The sequence below is a fragment of the Alosa sapidissima genome, chromosome 10 (assembly GCF_018492685.1).
Source record: "Alosa sapidissima isolate fAloSap1 chromosome 10, fAloSap1.pri, whole genome shotgun sequence".
Lineage (NCBI taxonomy): Eukaryota > Metazoa > Chordata > Actinopteri > Clupeiformes > Clupeidae > Alosa > Alosa sapidissima.
Genome location: NC_055966.1, coordinates 8,958,956 through 8,978,181, shown reverse-complemented (window position 1 = coordinate 8,978,181; position 19,226 = coordinate 8,958,956). Strand labels below are relative to the sequence as shown.

General features: G+C 43.4%; 1 protein-coding gene across 1 annotated transcript; it reads right to left on the bottom strand.

Moving 5' to 3' along the window:
• Nucleotides 1-1,969: 1,969 nt before the first annotated feature.
• On the bottom strand, nucleotides 1,970-17,987 carry ntrk1 (neurotrophic tyrosine kinase, receptor, type 1). Its single transcript, XM_042107376.1, has 17 exons — nucleotides 17,770-17,987; nucleotides 13,951-14,025; nucleotides 13,446-13,517; nucleotides 11,365-11,433; nucleotides 10,725-10,879; nucleotides 10,303-10,445; nucleotides 9,702-9,840; nucleotides 7,960-8,292; nucleotides 7,834-7,842; nucleotides 7,529-7,587; nucleotides 7,329-7,431; nucleotides 6,103-6,267; nucleotides 5,840-5,970; nucleotides 5,424-5,596; nucleotides 3,870-4,110; nucleotides 3,050-3,208; nucleotides 1,970-2,155 (listed from the first exon to the last, which is right to left on the bottom strand). Exons 1-17 carry the CDS (start codon nucleotides 17,985-17,987, stop codon nucleotides 1,970-1,972), a joined length of 2,430 nt encoding a protein of 809 aa, XP_041963310.1.
• Nucleotides 17,988-19,226: the final 1,239 nt, after the last annotated feature.

Here is a 19,226-nt window from a genome sequence, read left to right as displayed (position 1 = left end):
GTTGCACAAGGAAAAGGATTCCAAAAGGAGAAGCATGTGTAAACAGTATTAAGAGTAAGGCTACATTTAGAAAATTAATTTATAAGTAATTGTACATATGTACATAATACTGACTGTTGCCTTGACAAAATGTGCATTTCCTTAACGGCATGTTGCTTCACACAACACAATTGTTCTTTTAAGTATTTACAATGACACTGAAGAATGCAAACTGCCGTGGTGAGAAACCTGCTCAGATAAATATTTAAGGTTCGAGGCCATCACGCATCATCAGAACACTATGCACTGACAGAAATAAAACACTGACATACTGTAGCAAATGAAGCAAGATTTCGGAAAAAAAAACATGTATACTTTAAGGACGTGTAGCAATATTATGCACATTATAATGCATTTGAGTAGCCTGCAGCACTCATGGTTATCTAGTCAGGGGTGTAACGTATGCCCCTGCTGTCCCTGTGAGCCCTCACTAAGTGCGCCTACCCTGTGCTGCAGGAAAGCACCTACGCATCAAGTACCGGTATGCATCATTTACGCAAGTATCTCCACCACTTTCGACAACTGAAAATAACATCTTCTCACTGTGTTTAGGGTTGTGTTGGGTATCATTGAAATTGTAATGATTCCGATTCCGATCCCAATTCTGCTTATCGATACCAACTCCTATCGATTCTGATTCCTATCTTATTTATCCTACCTATTCTTCATTTCGATCCAAAAGGGTAAAAACAATGTTAAGATCAAATATAAATCTAATATAATACATTCTTCATTCCAGGAGTAGTCTATAATCTAAGCCTTAACTGAACATTCAAAATGTGAATATTTATGTATAACTATTGATTGGCAGTCTCCTGTGTTATGCCATTGTATCCAGTGTCTCCAAAAGACAAGAAATAAACATTAACATGACCAGTGTAAATGAAATGGTACAAAATATATGGTACAATGCATTCTGAGTTTTGGATTTTGGAGTGCAAAGCTCCTCAAAGAAACAGAACAATGCTTCACGGCATGAAACAGGAACAGTAAAGGACAACTCGAGTGTATGCTGAAGATCCTGTTTTTTTGTGTCTTTTGCAGAATCAGAATGCTTCTCTGCATCCATTATTGCTGCTGTCTCTTATATTCTGGAGAGGTTTAGATGGTTCAGCATATTGTATAATGAAAGCAATTTAAAAAACAACAGGGAGTGGCCTCTAACGGTGACTGGCGCAAAGGGAGCGCCAGTTACTTGAGAGCGGTGAGCTTTTGAAACAAACAAATACATGCAATTACTTAAGTCACATGTACAGTACATATTACTAATGTATCCACAATTGCAAGACAAACATAGCAAATGGGAAAAAGACTTTGGTTTGTGCGAACAACTTGGCACAATATGTTAAACACTGACTCATAATTTTCTTATTTTTCCCCCCAGTGGGGAAACTGATATTTACAGTATAATAGTTAGGCTATTTTCATTTCATTTTCATTTCTTCATGTAAGACACTTTTTTTAAAATCCTCAAATAATTTCATTGGGGAAGAGTACCTTTTAAAGAGTGACATTCACAGAAGACTTCATCATTGACGGCAACCAATTTGAAATTGATCTCTTGGCGGGTCCTCATCAGACAGTCTGGCCTCCTAACTCACGTAAATATTTTGGATTGTTCTTCAGGTAAATATCTAATCCTCTGTCATAACAAACCCGACAGGTCTTTCCACTCTTTTCCCATCAGCTTACACAAGGCTAGGAACAGCAGAGCCAAAGCAGCACAGCATATCTGACTTGTGTTCACACACACACACACACACACTCAACAGTCTTGAGTTTCATCGACGGTGGCTGATATACGAACGACAAGATCTTGCACTCCACTTCAGTTGTTTTCATTCTCCTCTGGTCCAGCTCCAGCTCTCTCTTTCTCCAAACCCCCCCCCCCCCAATTCCCTATTCGCCCATCTCCCAACAATGGAGAGTGCTACTCCAGGATGTCCAGGTAGACAGGGGGGTTTTTGACAAGGGCCACCAAGCGGCTATAGATGTCCTTGATGACCAGCCGCTGCTGGGGCTCTCTCTGCCAGCAGCCCTGCATCAGCTGGTGCACCTCCTTTGGACACGTGCGTGGTCTCTCCAGCTCCCGGCCCTGGGTGATGCATTCGATCGCCTGTGAGGCGGACAATAAGACACTCACATCAGGAAGAGCTGAATATAGCTTCAGTGCCCTGATAACTTTGGAAATTATTGTGCTGTATGTGTATATGAGTATGGATTTGCTTGAAAAATGTTTCTTGCTAATACTTGAATCTAGTCTCTCATACAACTGTGTATCAAGAGAACATCTATCACTGTCAAGGGTTGGACATGGTAATGATCTGAAACCTTATTTGAGACCCCACTGCTTGGACTGGCAGTTAGGGAGCAGTGACCTCAACCCTTGGCGTAATGAAATAACACTGAGAGGTTCTCAGCAGTACTATGGAGTGCTCCAAAATGGGCTTTCAATCATGGCAATAAATTAGCAAAGATTCATATTGACCTCCCTGTCCAAAATGTCTGGGCCCCTCCAGCTCAGCCCTGTATGGGGTGTCATGGCCAGTCTATCCATGCGGCTCGTAATCTGTCGCGCCATAATTAGGGGCGTCTATCATAAACCAGGCAGGATTAGGTTAACGAGGTTAAACAACGTCGGCCCAGGGGCGAAGATGAGGCCAAATCGGATTAGGATTGAGTGAAGGGGAAAAGTGATCTACCCCCCACTGGAAAGAAGAGAGGCCTCATTCCCATAATGGCGCAGTTGTGGTCGCACCCAAGTCCACTTCAGAGGGCGCTTTAATCTTAAAGCTCAGGATCGCTCATAATACTTATGTGTGCTATTGATCCCACTGCACTGCCTCTTCAGATCAGTGTACTACGAGGTAATTCTATATGAAGTAAATACAGTAACCTATCACATCTACTGACTTGTTCACGATATATCTGTATGCCTAGTAGTCCTAAGCAAACCTGTTCAGAAACTGCAAGTGTCACAAAGTTGTATAATAGTGACTAGTAGGCCTACCTCGCTGTTGGAGAGCTGATACCATGGCTGTTTTCCATAGGTGAAGATTTCCCATAGGACCACTCCAAAGCTCCAGATGTCACTTTCCGTGGTGAACTTCCTGTACATGATGCTCTCCGGAGGCATCCAGCGAATGGGCAGCATGGTGCGCCCGCCAACCTGTCACATTGGGTTAGCATCAGCTACACTGAGGAACATGAACTGGACACATTGGGTTAGCATCAGCTACACTGAGGAACATGAACTGGACACATTGGGTTAGCATCAGCTACACTGAGGGACATGAACTGGACACATTGGGTTAGCATCAGCTACACTGAGGGACATGAACTGGACACATTGGGTTAGCATCAGCTACACTGAGGAACATGAACTGGGCACATTGGGTTAGCATCAGCTACACTGAGGAACATGAACTGGACACATTGGGTTAGCATCAGCTACACTGAGGGACATGAACTGGACACATTGGGTTAGCATCAGCTACACTGAGGGACATGAACTGTGCGCTCACTGTACATTACGAATGTTCCGTTTACGGAACATTCAATAACTCCAAGGTGGGGGTTGACTGGAGAAATTCATGCATTTTTGGTTATTTTGTGCTAGTATGGTCTAACTACTGACGATAAGTTATGCTTCTTGGAAGACATTAATTCTTAATTCTTCATTAATTAATGCTCTCATGGATATATATATATATATATATATATATATATATATATATATATATATATATATATCACAACTGGCAAGCATATGAATTCTCATTTTTATTATTGCAAAGTACTGCAGCCACAAGTGTCCATGCCTTACTCACTCTGTAGTAGTCTGTGCTGTAGATATCTCTTGACATCCCAAAGTCCCCGATCTTCACCACCAGGCCCTCTCCCACCAGACAGTTCCTAGTGGCCAGGTCTCTGTGGACAAAGTGTAAGGATGCCAGGTAGACCATGCCCGAGGCGATCTGGGCAGCGATCTGGAGCATCTGGGGAAGGGTCAGTTGGCCCAGCGGGGGCATCTTCACCTCATCAAGGATCCGCGCATCAGGGCCGTGAGCCCTGGGGGAAGAAGCAAGCAGGGCGGGGAGGGTGGAATGGGGAGGAGAGGGTGGTGGGTGGGGATAGTTGAAGGAGAGGTCACTCACTCTGACCTGTACACTCTTTAACAGACAGGCACGACACAATTACATTGCACAAGAGCAGCTGTGGGGATTGTGCAGATGTCCTTTGTATAGGGGATGAGTGGGTTGGTCGGCTGCGCAAGGCCATCTCAGGCCAGTGGAAAGCCATTTTGTGCTAATGTATGAACACACAACATTAAGCTCGTCCTAGCGGTATCATTCATTTGCCATAATTCAATTCCTGGATGTATTAATGAAGTCTTTCTCAAACAAACTCCTAATGCACTCCTACACTGCTGCTGTGCCTCCGACTAAACCCCCCTGTCATTGGGCAGTCTCCATGCGTCTCCCCTGATGCGCCCCCATCCATCCTCATAGAGCTCCTCCACTCCTACCACTTGTTGGCTTCCCTCTCTGATTGCTCAGGAAGTTCAATATGTTATCACTATTAGTTTAAGGGGCAGGTGGCAGGGCAGAGGCAGCTGCTTCAAGAGGCTGGAGAGGCCTAGCGAAACTGTCCACTACTGGAAAATGTGATTTCCACCTCCCCGCGCGGACGCGCATGGGTCCCCATCCCCAATCTGGCCCCATGGACACCTGGCACCCCGGCTCCAGTTGAGATGGATGGCGTCTTGCTGGGGCGACACATACAGGACATATGGCCTGGCCTGTTCTGCCTATGGCGTCCAGACTCCTACCTTTCTTGCTCTGTGATCTTTATGGCGTCCAGGGATTACTGACGACTGGCGGACTGATGTGAGAGTGCTAATTTTTTTTTTTACATTTCCTGACCACTTCAAAAGGGGATCATTTTTTTGTGTATGTAGTTGTCAGGCAAACTACTGTCTGTGAGAGACATATGAAATGCATTTAATTAGAAAGAGAAGAAGTTTTTACTTTGACCAATTATGAGGACTCAAATAATATTTATTTTGGTTTATATTATGGTTGGATCAATTTGATAACAGCACAAACTTTTTAAGGCTGACAAAAGGCTGGAGGATTTTTTCCACCAAGGCCTCTAACTGAAGCACTCTTTTTTTTTAAAGGGGGGGGGGGGGGATTGGATGATGAGGACTTATTGAACGCATTCTCTTGTGAGTCTGTACTCGGCTGCATTCAGTGTCCTTGCACCCAATACTTCTGGGATAATTACCCAAGACCACTCCAACACTTTGTTTAGTCTGTGGAGGTCAGCCGGATGGTTTGGCTCTTGGTCAAGAGGGGGCATTGATGGGGGTCTGTGGTTACCTAAGGAAGCGGTTGAGGTCCCCGTGTCTCATGTACTCAAAGACCATGGCCAGGGGCTCGCCGTCTGTGCACACGCCGTAGAAGCGCACAATGTGCTCGTGCTGCAACACTGTCAACAGTTCGGCCTCACGCTGGAAGTCCTGCCGTGTCGACTCGTTAGCATCCTTCAGGGTCTGGTGAAAGTCATCAGGAGAAGGTATACATTTGTCAAACTTAAACTTGGAAAGTCAAGTGGAGTATATTATATTTCTAAATATTGAGGAGCTATTTGGATTGAACAGAGACTTCAGGAAGCCATTGTCATCATATTTATGTTAACTTGACACAAATTATTGTAACTCAGATATGTAAAAGTAAGACAAATGAATGAAAGTTCTAATATAAATTCATTCGAGAGAGTGAGAGAAGTACTCTACCTTTATGGCTACCAGCATCTTGTCACTGTCAGGGCTTAGGTTGGCACACTCTGCCAAGTAGACCTTTCCAAATGCCCCCTCACCGAGTTCCCACTTTAGCACGATGTCCTGCCGTTTTATGTGCTGAACACCTGCAGAGTTATTGTGTTAAAAAAGCCGGTAAATCTTTCTTTGTGAATCTTTCTGTTGTAGTTGAGTTGGCGATTTGATTTGGTTATTTAGTTTGATTGTGACATTCTTTCATTTTAGTGCTGCACACTTACACATGTCTTTGTCCTTGATAATTCCACAGAAATACTGAGGGTTTTCTACGAAGCTGGACAGGCCAGAGTCCAGTGTCCCCTCATCTGAAGATGGGGGGCTGGCTCCAAAATTCATAAAACGCAGAGACACCGCAAGGTCGTCCTCCGTTCCTAGAACCGACGAACCTGTTTTAATGAAAACCATTGGGTGGAGGAGATTGAATAGATTTCCAACTATTTCTTTTCAAATCCAGGGCCATTTTTTTCTCCCCTTTTGAATTTCACTTGCAACCTTCTTTAGACATGTTACGTTTTTCTTTTCTCCAAAGCCTGAGAGAATGTAGGTATGACACATATTGACAGATGGCACATGTGAACTAGTTCACTGGAGTGAGTCGTAATGACCATTGTCAGGTGTTGGCAGTTGGGGTATTTTCAAAAAATATCAAACTAGGTTTATATCTAAAGCCAAAAATCTCACCAGTGACTGGCAACATTTAAAAAAAAGCCCTAAAAGTTCCACCCCATAATCATAAATCCCTCTCAACCGGGAACCACAGGCTGTCGGAGCCCTGGTAGAAAGGCACAGCAGTGGGAATAAGTTGGGTAGAGAGGCAATCAGACCCACTTAGGCTGTTTAGGAGGGAGTCCGAGTGGACCAGAAAAAGCCTGGGTCCATCAGTCTCCCTTAATGGCCTTTCTCAGCCTGTGGCTCCTGATGCTATTTACTTTGCATGCTGTAATTAAGACCTGGCAGGCACTTTGCCGAGCTGTTAGACTGGGAGTGTGCAAAGTTACAGCTTAGCGGAAATCATATATTGCCACTACCCTTTGCATTATACACAATGCCTGTATCAGGACCATTTCAGATCCTGCTGTGTTGAGAGAGAGAGAGGGAGAGAGAGAGAGAGAGAGACTTTTTTTTTACGTTATCACATATTTTGAAGGCTACTTTAAAGATAGGTATTGTTTGTTTCAGGGGCTAAATGAACAATTTCACTGATTTACTCTAGCTGTTGTTTAGTTTGTTTGTCTCAATGATATGGTATAATTACAGCATCACAGCTTTTATTTGAAACTACTGTATTTCATGCTTGAAACTAAGCATTTAAGGGGGCTTAATTATGAATAGATTCAAACTGATTCCTTGATGGTTTAGCAGAGCATGCATTTGTCTCAGGTAAAGAACATTTCTGTCAAACAAATGTGCTGTATGTATGTGTGTGCCTGTGTCACTGTGGACTTACGGTGGATGCCGAACTTGGAATGTTGGCCACACTTGTTAATGACCAGCACCATGATTAGGAGGAAAGTGCAGGTAAACACAGCCAGTCCGACCGCTAGAGATACCTGCTTATGGAGACAAAAGAGTTGTTTAAGGACACTCAGTATGGCCATATCGCGTATCTCTATTTTATGATCCCTTGTTTCTTTGATGTGCTCTTACCCCCAAAACCCTGCTTTCCAAGTTCTCTGTCACTTCCTCTGGTGATTGGTTGGTTGGGGCTGTAGGGAAGAAATGTATTTTTTTTTTTTTTTTTTTTTTGGAAATAGACACAATTATATTGATCATTACATTGATCAACAGTCTATTTTAGAAGACATATGTTTCATTATTTTTTTCATTTTGTGGTATTTAAAAGTTTGCAGAGATAATATTTGTAGACTAAATAATCAGTTAAATAATCAGTTTTCGGCACATGCACATTTTTATGCACACATTATCTTTGATAGAATTTTAAAAAGACTCACTTGGTTTGACTGGCATGTGTCAATTGAGTGGGGAAAAACATAATTGTCAGTAACCGACACAACAATAATAATGTGAAGAAATATTGCATTGCTTTTTCCTTAAAAAAAAAAACCCTATGTGCTCACCAAAAATGATACCCTCTGGATCCTCTGGATCAAAAGGGTTATCCATGAACTTCCCGCAGGTCGTGGCATTGTCCGCGCCGAGGGTGTTGTTCACGATCAAGGTGTAGTAGCCGTTGTTTATGTGGGTGGGCTTGTTGAGGAAGAGGCAGCCGTGCAGGATGGAGCCGTCCTCAGAGTCGGGGATGAGCTGCATGTAGGTGTACTCGTTGTAGGTCAGGTCAGAGCCGTTGTACAGCCATCGGATGTTGGGCGCCGGGTTCCCGTCCACCGCGAACGGGATGCACCAGTGATGCTGCTGCTCAGGGTCACGGAGAAATAGGATTCTCACTGCAACTGCAGTGGGGGTGGGATGGTGTTTAGTTGAGTGAAAACATGGTGCTTTACAATAGGACTTAAAGAATATAAAGAATATATGAAAATAAATAGTCATTAATATTGAGTTGTGATTATAGTATACAATAGATGTAACAAATTGAATGCTCATGCATTGAGTATCAGAGTGATTCCTCAAATTCCACAGTTCCAAAGGTGCCGCAGAAATTACTGTTTTTCATGCTGTGCTTATTTCTGTTCTTTGATTAGCTCTATTGTGCAGAATTGCCCCTCAATATCACAACTAATTGGCACAAATTAAAAACTGAGTAATAAAAAGTTCCTGTAATTCTGCCTTGCAGAATCAGCAGACAATTCCTCAAAGACATACTCATCTCAGTTCAGTCTGAACCCCAAAGTCACTCGAACCCAAGGGTGTGAGCTATATGTTATAAAGCATATATGCTTTTTCCACGAATCAATGTCGTCCATCGGCACTGTAAACCTGTTGACCTGGCATGAATAATGAATCCTATGCTTGCCTATACCTGACCACAAGAGGTACCTGGAAGCACACTGAACGTGGGATACAGGAAATGGCTCTTTTAGATCGAAGAACATGCTGATGTCAGGAGCAGAGTCACTCCTCTACGACCATTTCACTGCTCTTAACCCGTGACCCTACGCAAGAAAGTGCTTCGCAAGGAGTCCAAGAAGACATTAATGTCATATTCTGAGATTGCCTCAGTCTCAGGGTGGCACAAGCGTGACCCTAATATAAATAGATGAGCCCTTGGAGCATTTCTTTTATATTTCAACTGCCAAAGAATCCAAGTGAAAGAAAGGAGGATGACATTATCATGGAAACCACCTGACCGCTAACTTTGCAAACACATTTTCACATCAACTGTGGCAATGGAGACAGTGGGATTGTTTTTTGTCAGTGCTTTGAGGCCAAGGAAGAGTCCAACTGATCCTAAGGGTAATTATGAGGAGGTTGTTAATGACACACTGTCCACTAAAGGGTTTTATGTTGATAGATCAGTGCAGCTTGCGCCACTTGCTGCCTGCCAGTCAACCCTGACAATTATGTTTTCCGGACTACTAGGGAGAGGCCCATTAGTGGAGTCTCAAATAAGATCTGATGACTGTTATTCTCCCATTTTGTTGACATTAATTATCTGTCCCTTGATGGCCATACATTTGTCTCCAGTCAAACACTGTTTTCTCCCCAGCTATTTGACAATTACAGCATTATCAAGCATTTGCAATGGGAAAACATGCCCTCTGTGTCCCAACAAAGAAGAGCTAAAAACTGAAAGAGGGCTATAATAACCTTTCTTCAGACACCACTGTGCTTTTATGAATACATACAATGCCTGCAGCCACCCAGGTTTCTAAATATATTGTAACACTGTTCAAAGACTCACATTCAATATTCAGAGGCACCATGGCCTTGCCCGGCCCTGCCCTGTTCTCTGCTTCACAGGTGAGGTTATGGAGGTTGTCCCAAGAGGACACGTTCACCAGGTGGAGGACCAGCTCTTGAGTGTAGCCCCACAGTCTCCTCTGAAAACACCACAGACTAGAAGTGAATAAAGCATCTACATGGCATCTAGCAATACAACATTTGCAGAAATGGTTATATGGTATAGCATAGTATTGTAAATCGTGTACCATTTCATTATTATTATTAGTTATAAGTATATGTATACTTATCATTGGGAAGATCATAAAATAGTAGCATTCAGTATTCACATGAGCACTGTCCTGAAATGTTTTATCGCAACATGCCACGTTTTTGCGATATTAGCTTATGTACTGTCTACCCGGAGTTAGATAAGAGGAGACATACCCTGCAATAACCCAGTCTGACACTGTTAGCCTAACTTAGCATAATTCACTGGAAGTAGGTTATAGCAGTTAGCCTACTGTAAATAAGTTAATTTCCCAAAAGGCTGGCGTGCTCTCTACAATCAAGCAGTTGAGTGGACGAATGTGTGGCCCTGGGGTAGGCCCGCTGCTTCGTACCTCCCAGGTGTAGTGTGAGTGGAGCTGCGCCGTGTTCCACCTGACGGAGGGTGTGGGCACGCCGGTCACCTCGCAAACAAACGTCAGGTTCCCTCCCTCCTGCACTTTCGTTCTGAATGCCTGGATGGCCACTTCGGGAACGCCTGCCAAGTAATACACCTTATGAAAGCTTTGTTGAAGACATCTTGTAGCTGTGAACGCCTAATGGGCCTTAGATAATGACCACTCTTTAACTTCTGTATAATATTCACAAATGCAGGAAACCTCACAACATATGGACATGTGACTCAGCAGCATACTTTCACAATCAGGCATAGCAGAAAATCCGAATGGAAATCAAAGGATCTACTGGCTTTTGATCTACTGCCACCTTATTCTCTACATGCATCTGTATGGACAGTCAAGCTGTAGTGTCAACCTACTGCAGTTCTCTATGGTCAGGGACTCCAGTGGAGTAACTGTCCCATTGGACACACAGGTCACAGGCTGACTGTCAAGGTCACTACGTCCACCCAGTTGCCACTGCTGGAGCCAGTGGTGGTCACATGAACAGTCCAGTGGGTTGTAACTCAAAACCCTATGGTCAAACGAGAGGACAGACAGCCATTGTGTTTGGTGAGATATAAACATAACATCCACCTGGCAGTATATCAGTTCTGACTTGTGGTATGACTGTGTGTGAGTGATAAGTATTTCAGTTTCAAATGCACTGAATTTCAACACACTGGATGCTTCTGTACTGGATGAGCACAGAAAGTGTTTGTCTTAAAATGTGTTTCGGTTACATCATGTATATTTCAACACTGGAAAGCTGAGTACAGAAGTTGACAAAGTAACACAATGTAGTAAATTTCCAACACATTGGGTACCCATTTAGCTATTAGGAGGGGGGACCTAATTCATCTAAAACCAACGAAAAGAGTCATTCTCATACCAACAACAATAACATTGTTTGTATTTTCAGTATTGTTTCTTGTGTAATACAAAGTCCTGGCATGCATTGGCAATGACAGAGACTCCCGTGGCATCAAAATGAACTACATTGTTTTAAATATGACTTACAAATTCAGAAGGGGAAGATGGTGGAAGACCTTCCAGCTGATGTGTCTGAGCTCATTTGAAGCCAGATTCCTGTTAGGAAAAACAGCAAAGTGGGTGAATTATTTTACCCATTTTTACTCCAAGTGTTTCAACATCATAAAAAAAAATAAAGTTTAGCATTACTTGTTTAAGTACTATGTTAAAGTCAAGTCATGAACTTCTATACCTCAAAGTTTTTTGTTTTAAAAAATGTCTTTACCTCAAAGAGTTAGTTTATGGGTGGATTGGCAGTTTAAAGACATCTAATCACTTATGAAAGGTAATCATTCACATCAAGTGCTACATTCCTGAACAATGTTGGCATGCAGTCGTGTGTTCTCCACATTAGTGAATTAGCCTTTAGCTCCAACACATAATTCTGAGCCATAGGAGACTTGGCCCTAGATGCACATCATGGTGCCAGGATTTAATTGACTGGATGAAGTTTGCACTTCCAGGTGTTTGACAGGAAAAGTAACCACAAGGCCTCTGATGAAAACTTCTAAACTGTATTGTTTGCTAATCATGAGGTAGCCCCTATTGTTTTAATCCTCATTTAAATGTGCATCCTCAAATTGAATGGGGGGCATAATTTTATAATTATGCAGTTGACAATGTTTCATATATTAATCAATATTTTTTAACAAATAAATTCATTTAGTTGAAATAGGAAAGAAATGTTTTTTTGCATGACATTATTGGGCTATTGATAAATGCTACATATATTTTAATGGTCAATAGATTTTGATAAATCGTTTTTGCAATTTCTTAAAATACAATATTGAATTTTGAGTCTTAATGTATTCAGTGGATAGATCCCTCTGCTTCCATGTGGTTTTCTTGGCAGTCTGAGTCGGAATGCTTCTCTTTTATGCCGATGGATGAAAACAGATCTTTAAAAAAAACCTACAGAGATGACAGACGACATTGCCAGCGATGGCGCTGCCACATGGCTGATCTATATTCTCTGTGGCAGCAGTAATGGGGGGCAGCAGGGGGTTCAAATATTTGTTTTCGTTGCTCCCAAAAGTTCGTGTCAGATGGGTTGGTCACCAGGGCCTATCTATTATCACATTACAGCTCGATTCTGCCATTCCCGGCGGATGGGGTAGGATGGCGTGGGGTGGAGTGGGATGGGGTGTGTGTGTGTGTGTGTGTGTGGGTTGGCTGGGAATAGTAGCTGCTTAGAGGAGAGAGGTGGAGTGGTAAGGGAGGAGGTTCTCTGAGGAAGAGTGAAAAACAATGTAATTAAAAACAAAAGAATGAAAGACGGAGGACTTGGCACTTAAGATGATGCTCCCTCCATTTTGATACAACCCCCCATACAGTGCGGTACAGTGTGGCCATCTGAGCTGTATCCTTCTCTCTCTCCACCCCCATCCCACCCCCACGCTCTCCAGAGCAGTCCTCCCAATCTCAGAGGCACAGCTGTTCTCCCTCTCTTTTCCCCCCTCGGTGAAATATTGATTAGGCGATAATGGACCCCTTAGTGGAGTGTATTTATTATGCATCAGATGTCAATAATACGCCAACGTGAGCGAGTAAAAGGTGACTGCTGGATGTCTTCTCCAATTTCTCTAGACTCCCCGACCACCCACCCCAACCCCAAAACTCAGCCCCCTCTCAGCCTGTTCCCCCCGGCTTTTACCCGACCACTCTCTTCCCCAGATCCACAACACCAGGCATGTCACACAAGCAGGACAGTACCAGTTACAAGATGGTGGCGATAAGGGTCAACAACCCTACAATACAACTGAGATACAAGATAATGCCTTGTGTGCAAGTGTAGGCAATGCAAATGACTGCATGCTGTGCAAAGCAAACTTGATTGGAATCAGTGTAAGGAACAGCTTATTTAATGTAAATGTAAAGCAAAAAATTGATCATTTCAAAAGATATTGGAGTTCTCAGATAATTAGTCATTTTTGGCATAATTGTATTAAATTGAGGAGGATTTATAATGGGAAGGAAGTGTCTGATTGACAGGTGCAAACCATGGAGCTCAGAGCTTGTTGGGAACAAGGTGTAGAAAGACAATCCTTTGTAAGGACAAGGACACTTACACAGACTGGAGCTTGAGGTTGTGCTGAAAAGCATTGACAGAAATGTATTCCAACCCGCAAGATGTCACCGTCCTGGGTGGAGGGAAAATCAGACATCAAAAGGAAGTCTTCAACCACTCAGGAACTGTGTCAACTGATGATTGATCATATCACTTCAATCACTGATATAATAGTCCGACGTTACAATGAATTCTGCTCAACCGGATACATCTATAATGGTATGATCCGGCCTTTGAAAGGCTCTCCTAAAATCCTAAAATCTGATTTTGTGTGTTTTCATTGTCTTTATTGAACTATATAGTGCACAATCTATGCACATAATTACACTGGTTGTTTTAACTTTAAGATTTTTCATTTTAGGCCAAAGAGCGCAAGATTGGTGTATCATTTTTCAAGAAATAGTTAAAATTCACAAGATTCATACCAGTAATATTATTGATGATTCATGTATGTAACATGTGCATTTTATATAACATTATAATTCATAAGAAGATAGTACACTTACAGATTCTTCAGCTCCCTGTAGTTGGCGAGATCAATTTCTGTGATATTTTTCAGTTCAGGCTCTTTTTCAATGACTCTAGGGAAACAAATTATTCAAAATTACCAACACAAAATTATCAAAACAAACAATAAAACCTTCACCAGCCATACAGTAGATTCCACTGTGAGTGTCATTGGTCGGTGACACAGTGCAAGTGTTTGATCTGACTCATATGATTGTCCACAACAACACAGCATAGTTTAGCATTAAGGTTTAGCATTGTCACCAATCACAAAAAGCAGAAAAACAATGATAACAGCAGCCACAAAGCAACAAGCAACCCTTATATATACAGTAAATGCAAGCAACATTGTTGTGAGTTGATAGTCCAGAGTTAAGGAGTCGAAGTGAGCACTTAAATCAACCACCTCTCAATCTCTCCAACAGCGCACAGCAGGGATGCGCACTTCAGCCTGTTTTATTTCAAATGGTTGCTAGGTAAGCTTTTGCTGCTTTCTGACTCAAAGTCATGGTTTGTACTGTATATGATTGTGGTTATTGTTATGATTCTGTTACATTTTATTTAGTTTATTACTAATATTGGTATTTCTTTTATTTAGGTCATAAGATATTACTTTAAACTGTTACTTTAAACTGTTCATTTTAATGCTAATGTAAATGTGTATTGATGTTATTGTAAGTTGATTTGGACAAAAGTGTCTGCCAAGAACTAAAAGCATAATCATAAAAATAGATTTCTGCGAAACAGAACAAATCAAATTCCCTGTTATCACAGAGTGCTCTATTGTCCATAATCTCGCTTTTGTGTGCCGGAGCCCCATATACCCTCATTTTAGTTAGACCCTGCTAGAAGCAAAGACCTAATGAGGCATGTGGCTGATTAGACATTATATTTCAGAGGGGTGGGACCAATACGTCCCGCTGGGAATCATTCTCCTTTTTCAAGTTGTAGCCACCAGCCCTATTGAGCGCTCTGTGTATAGAGAGACATTGGGATGTGGTTTCCGATATGTCTGTTAACATCTGCAGACATGATGCTGTGCACGTTTCAGTTTATGATTAAAAACGTAACGATTGACCAGTGTGGAACTTGGCACCACTGCTGTCGTTTAGAGGTAACCTTTTAGTGTAATCGGATGCAGTTGAAGCCTATCAAAACCTGTAGCCAAAATGAGCCTGGTTAGAGTAAAAGAAAATCCTACCAACAGACAACAGAGGTAGGGAGAGGTGTGCATATGGAGGCTGGATAGAGAGCACCTGGGTGGTGTTTTTTTTTCCCATTTATCTGTCATTTTGAGAGGGTTTGCCATAATTGGTGTGTTTGGATGGCCTATGAGAGCTTCCAAATCTCTTCTACTACGAACGCTGAGAGCACAACGCCCTTCTCCTGACAATTACCCAGTTCGTTGCACACAGGGAGACGGCCATCACGTCCATAAGAGCCTTATACTGCGGCCCCACATCACTCTTCACCATCACCATCATCATTTGTGTGATATTAAACTGAACCACAGTCCATTTACAACCCCCCAAACCTCCTGCATCAGCATTGGTCCTTATTACAGCAATTAGTACAGTCCTCCCCTAAATACGGGTCTTGGGGGTGAAATAACAAATGGAATATTTTAAAAAATATTGTGATACTGTTATAATTCATAATGGTTTCAATTTCCTGAGCTACACTATGTGGTCGTAGAAAAAAAACAAAGGCTCACTAACAACCTTTGAGGTTGTTTGGCTGTGCTGTTATGTCTGTTGTCACCCTGTCCGCGGGCACTAGGACCAGTGTGAGGCACAGAAAACACAAACATATTTATTTGTGTCAGATTGACTCGAAGAGCTGTAATCTAATTACGAGGCAGGTGGGATGGGAATCATAAACTCCCTTTGCTTATTGGATCGAGCCAAGTGGGTAATATTTCATCTATTGTTCTCGGGCACCCGGCATGCCATTGCGTTTGGCCATTGGCAGAATTGAATTTATAGCTTGATGCATCATTCATGAATTCTTGCTGCTGGGTTTTGTGTTTATGCCTTCTTCCGCGCTTGTTGCCCGGTGGTATCTGTTGTGTTCCTGAGTGTTGGACCAAACACTGGCTACTGTCACTCACACACTAGGGCTCTGAGCGCACCAGTGTGTGGGAAAAGAGCAATCTGGCCTTGTGGTAAAAGCAAATGTTCCTGCATAGGTGAGCTGTTCATTGTATTACATCTAGACAGGCTTTCTGGGTGGAGTCATGCAGGTAAGGGAACACAAAGAGTGGGAACCCAGTTGGTAAGCACAGCAAGCAACAGCAATGTCAACAGTGTGGATGAAGGAATATAGGGGAAAACTATATAAAGACGGGGGGGGGGGGGGGGGGGGGGGGTAAAAACATGGGACAACAAATTTGTCCACAAAAAAATGCATTTTATACTGAACTAGCAGTGGAAACCCTAATATAAATCCAAACGAATTCATGTCCTTTCCAAAAAACAAATGAATGACCAAAAAGTGAAAAATAAGATTGAATCGTTATTCAATTGTGATCACAGTCCACCAAGCCAGTTTGCTATTTTATGCTGTTCTTCTCAGCATCATGCTTACATCTGCTGGGAAATGAATGAGCCACAATGGGTTCTAGAATGGCTTCTCGTCATGATGACGTCACCATGACAACACTGTGATTGTGTCATCAATCCCATTTGATTTATATAAATGGAGTACCACACTCTCCCTCAAATGAAAGTTACATGTGTGAGTGTGACATGTTATCTCCAACATAATTATGTTTGGATATATCAGTTAGTTGCAGAAAATAAAAGTATGTAGGCGTCCTTAGGAAACTACATTAGGTATTCCTCTGTCCTCCTCTGGATAGGTCTAGAGGTGCACCCTCTCAACTATTTGTCTTGTATACAAAGGAGTACCAACGCCATTATGTGAAGTGCTAAGTTTGCCTTTGCTGTGATAACCCCTGATCCTGGCCCTGTAGGCAGAATTCCCAGGCTGGTCCCAGTTTTCCGTTGAGAACATAGACATGTCTAAAATTACTAATGATTTACTTCAAATCCTAGTCACCACTCCTGTAGTTATCCATGACCAGGCTGTTGAGCTTCTGCAGCACTATATATATCTTGGCACTGAAATTGCTGACAAGCTGAGTATTAGGTGAATCCTGTGTGCATTGGCTCTCAGGGATTATAAAGACATCCTTGATCCTTGATCGAATAGTATTTTGAATGGTACACTGTCAACTACTCATTTGGGTCATTCAGAACTGTGAAAGTGGCTCATTCCTGGAATAGGCCCAAACCAGCACCAGACATTCTTCAGGGCCTCCAGTTATGTGATTGGTTAATCAGAGTAGAACAAATCATGACATAGTGACTGCATTGACATTAGCATGTGCATTTTAAAATGGGGTGTATTTCAATCAATAACCATACAGTATATTTCTCCCTATGCATACTCATTGGATACCAGTCACCTACAGTAGATTGAACTCTGTTTTTGCCTGGCCTTTCGTTGGCCCCAAGCAGCATTGCCAAGTTGTTAGGAAAACACTTGTTGTTTCAGGTTAAGGTCCACACAAGAAAAATGATATCGGATCCCAGAGCAACTACAGTCACAGCGTTTTAGCGCCCATGTTGACATCAAAACCCACTTGAAGCACTCAGCTAAATGAAACGATAAGCTACGTGATTAGATTTTATCAATGGCAAATAAGAGGACCTCAGCCACTCAACACCCACCCTTCACACCCCACCACCACCATCACCACCACCCTTGTGCTCCAGCAGCAGGTGTAGCTTACTGGTGTCATAAAACGCACTCACATTTCGGTGACGTTCTCGCTCTCCTGCAGCACCAGGGCCGGGACACTGCTGAGGCCAGCGCGGCCGTCCAGGCAGTGCAGCCAGGTGAAGAAGCAATGGCAGCCTGGCGGGCACGCGCTCTGGGCCGGCGCCGCCTGGCACACCAGCACCGCCGCCACCAACGCCACCACCAGCGCCAGGTCCGGGGCCCGTGATGCTCGCTCTGCCCGCGCTGCCATAACCCCGCGGGGGCTCAGCCGTCTCAGGTGCGACTGATCTCTCAATCAGGGGGTCTCCGTAGGAGGCAGGCCTCTCCACACAACAACAACAACAACAGCAGCAGCAGCAGCAGTCGTAGTGGTAACAGTAGCAGCCGGGCCCTCAGTCGCTCCTCTCTCTCAGCAGTAGTGGTGGGGGTCCTGATCCCAGGCAGGCGCTGAGGTATTGAACTGCAGTCACAGCAGCAGCAGCAGCAGCACTGCTGGTAGCAGCAGCAGTGGCAGCAGGAGTGAGTGAGAGTGAGGATGGGCCCAGGGGACCGCTGGGCTGCTGCCTCCCAGTCAGGGATTGAGGGAGGGGCAAGCCGGTCCATTAGTTGACTCTGTGCGTGTGCATGTGTGTGTGTCTGTGCGTGAGTGTGTGTCTGTGTGTGTGTGTATGTGTGTGTGTGTGAAGTAGAGTAGTGGTCACCAGACACCTTTAGGAGGCAGAGAGGGGAGGAGAGAAAGAGTGGAGGATGAGATTGAAAGAGAGGAGGAGAGCTGGGTGACACAAGTAGTTGGGACAGGGGAAGACGGGGGAGGGGTGGAGGGAGGGTGGGGGGTCCATACCAGAGTGGAACTTGTCCCAGCAATGGGACTGATAGCTTTCTGGACACTAGAGCATAGAAGGAGGGGTTAACAGTCAACAGCCGAGTGGAGAGGAGAGAAGAGGAGAGGAGGAGAGGAGAGGAGGAAGTTTGTTGTGTAGCAGAGCAAAGGTTCATTGGCACCGAGGCCATTAGATCGGAAGTACAGTATGTCTCTCTTTCCAATAAACACAATGAAGTGGCTCAAAGACATGGGAGGATTTAGAACTAGCTACAGGCCTTTTGATCCGTAGCAATGAAATGGATTTCATATTGCATTCAGTATTTTTTGTTTCATATTTTCAGGCACAGAAAGACTCACACACTCACAGAAAAGGATTAATTCAATCAGGTTAAATAACCTAGCGTCAATGTATCAGTTGCAAGGCTGGGGCAACTATACCATGTTCTGATGAAATTTGAAAGGCCTAGAATTCCATGAAGGTGTTTTGCAGCTTTTCGTACCTTCCTGCCACAACAATGCAAAAGCAATGGAACGTGGTCTCACTGCTACAGAGCCATGGGTCACTTCGGAAGAGAGCAAAAGCCCAGTTGTTCAGAGCACCATGCCTGTGGAATCAGCCATTCCTCCGAGGATAAATATTGTACCCCCACCACCACCACCCCCACC

Coding starts and splice junctions, on each gene's coding strand:
- ntrk1 (XM_042107376.1), bottom strand. CDS start 17,987: ATGGCAGCGCGGGCAGAGCGAGCATCACGGGCCCCGGACCTGGCGCTG. Junction 8,293..9,701: donor GGTGCCTCTGAATATTGAAT/GTGAGTCTTTGA, acceptor CCCCCACTGCAG/TTGCAGTGAGAATCCTATTT. Junction 6,268..7,328: donor TTCCAAGTTCGGCATCCACC/GTAAGTCCACAG, acceptor TCATTAAAACAG/GTTCGTCGGTTCTAGGAACG.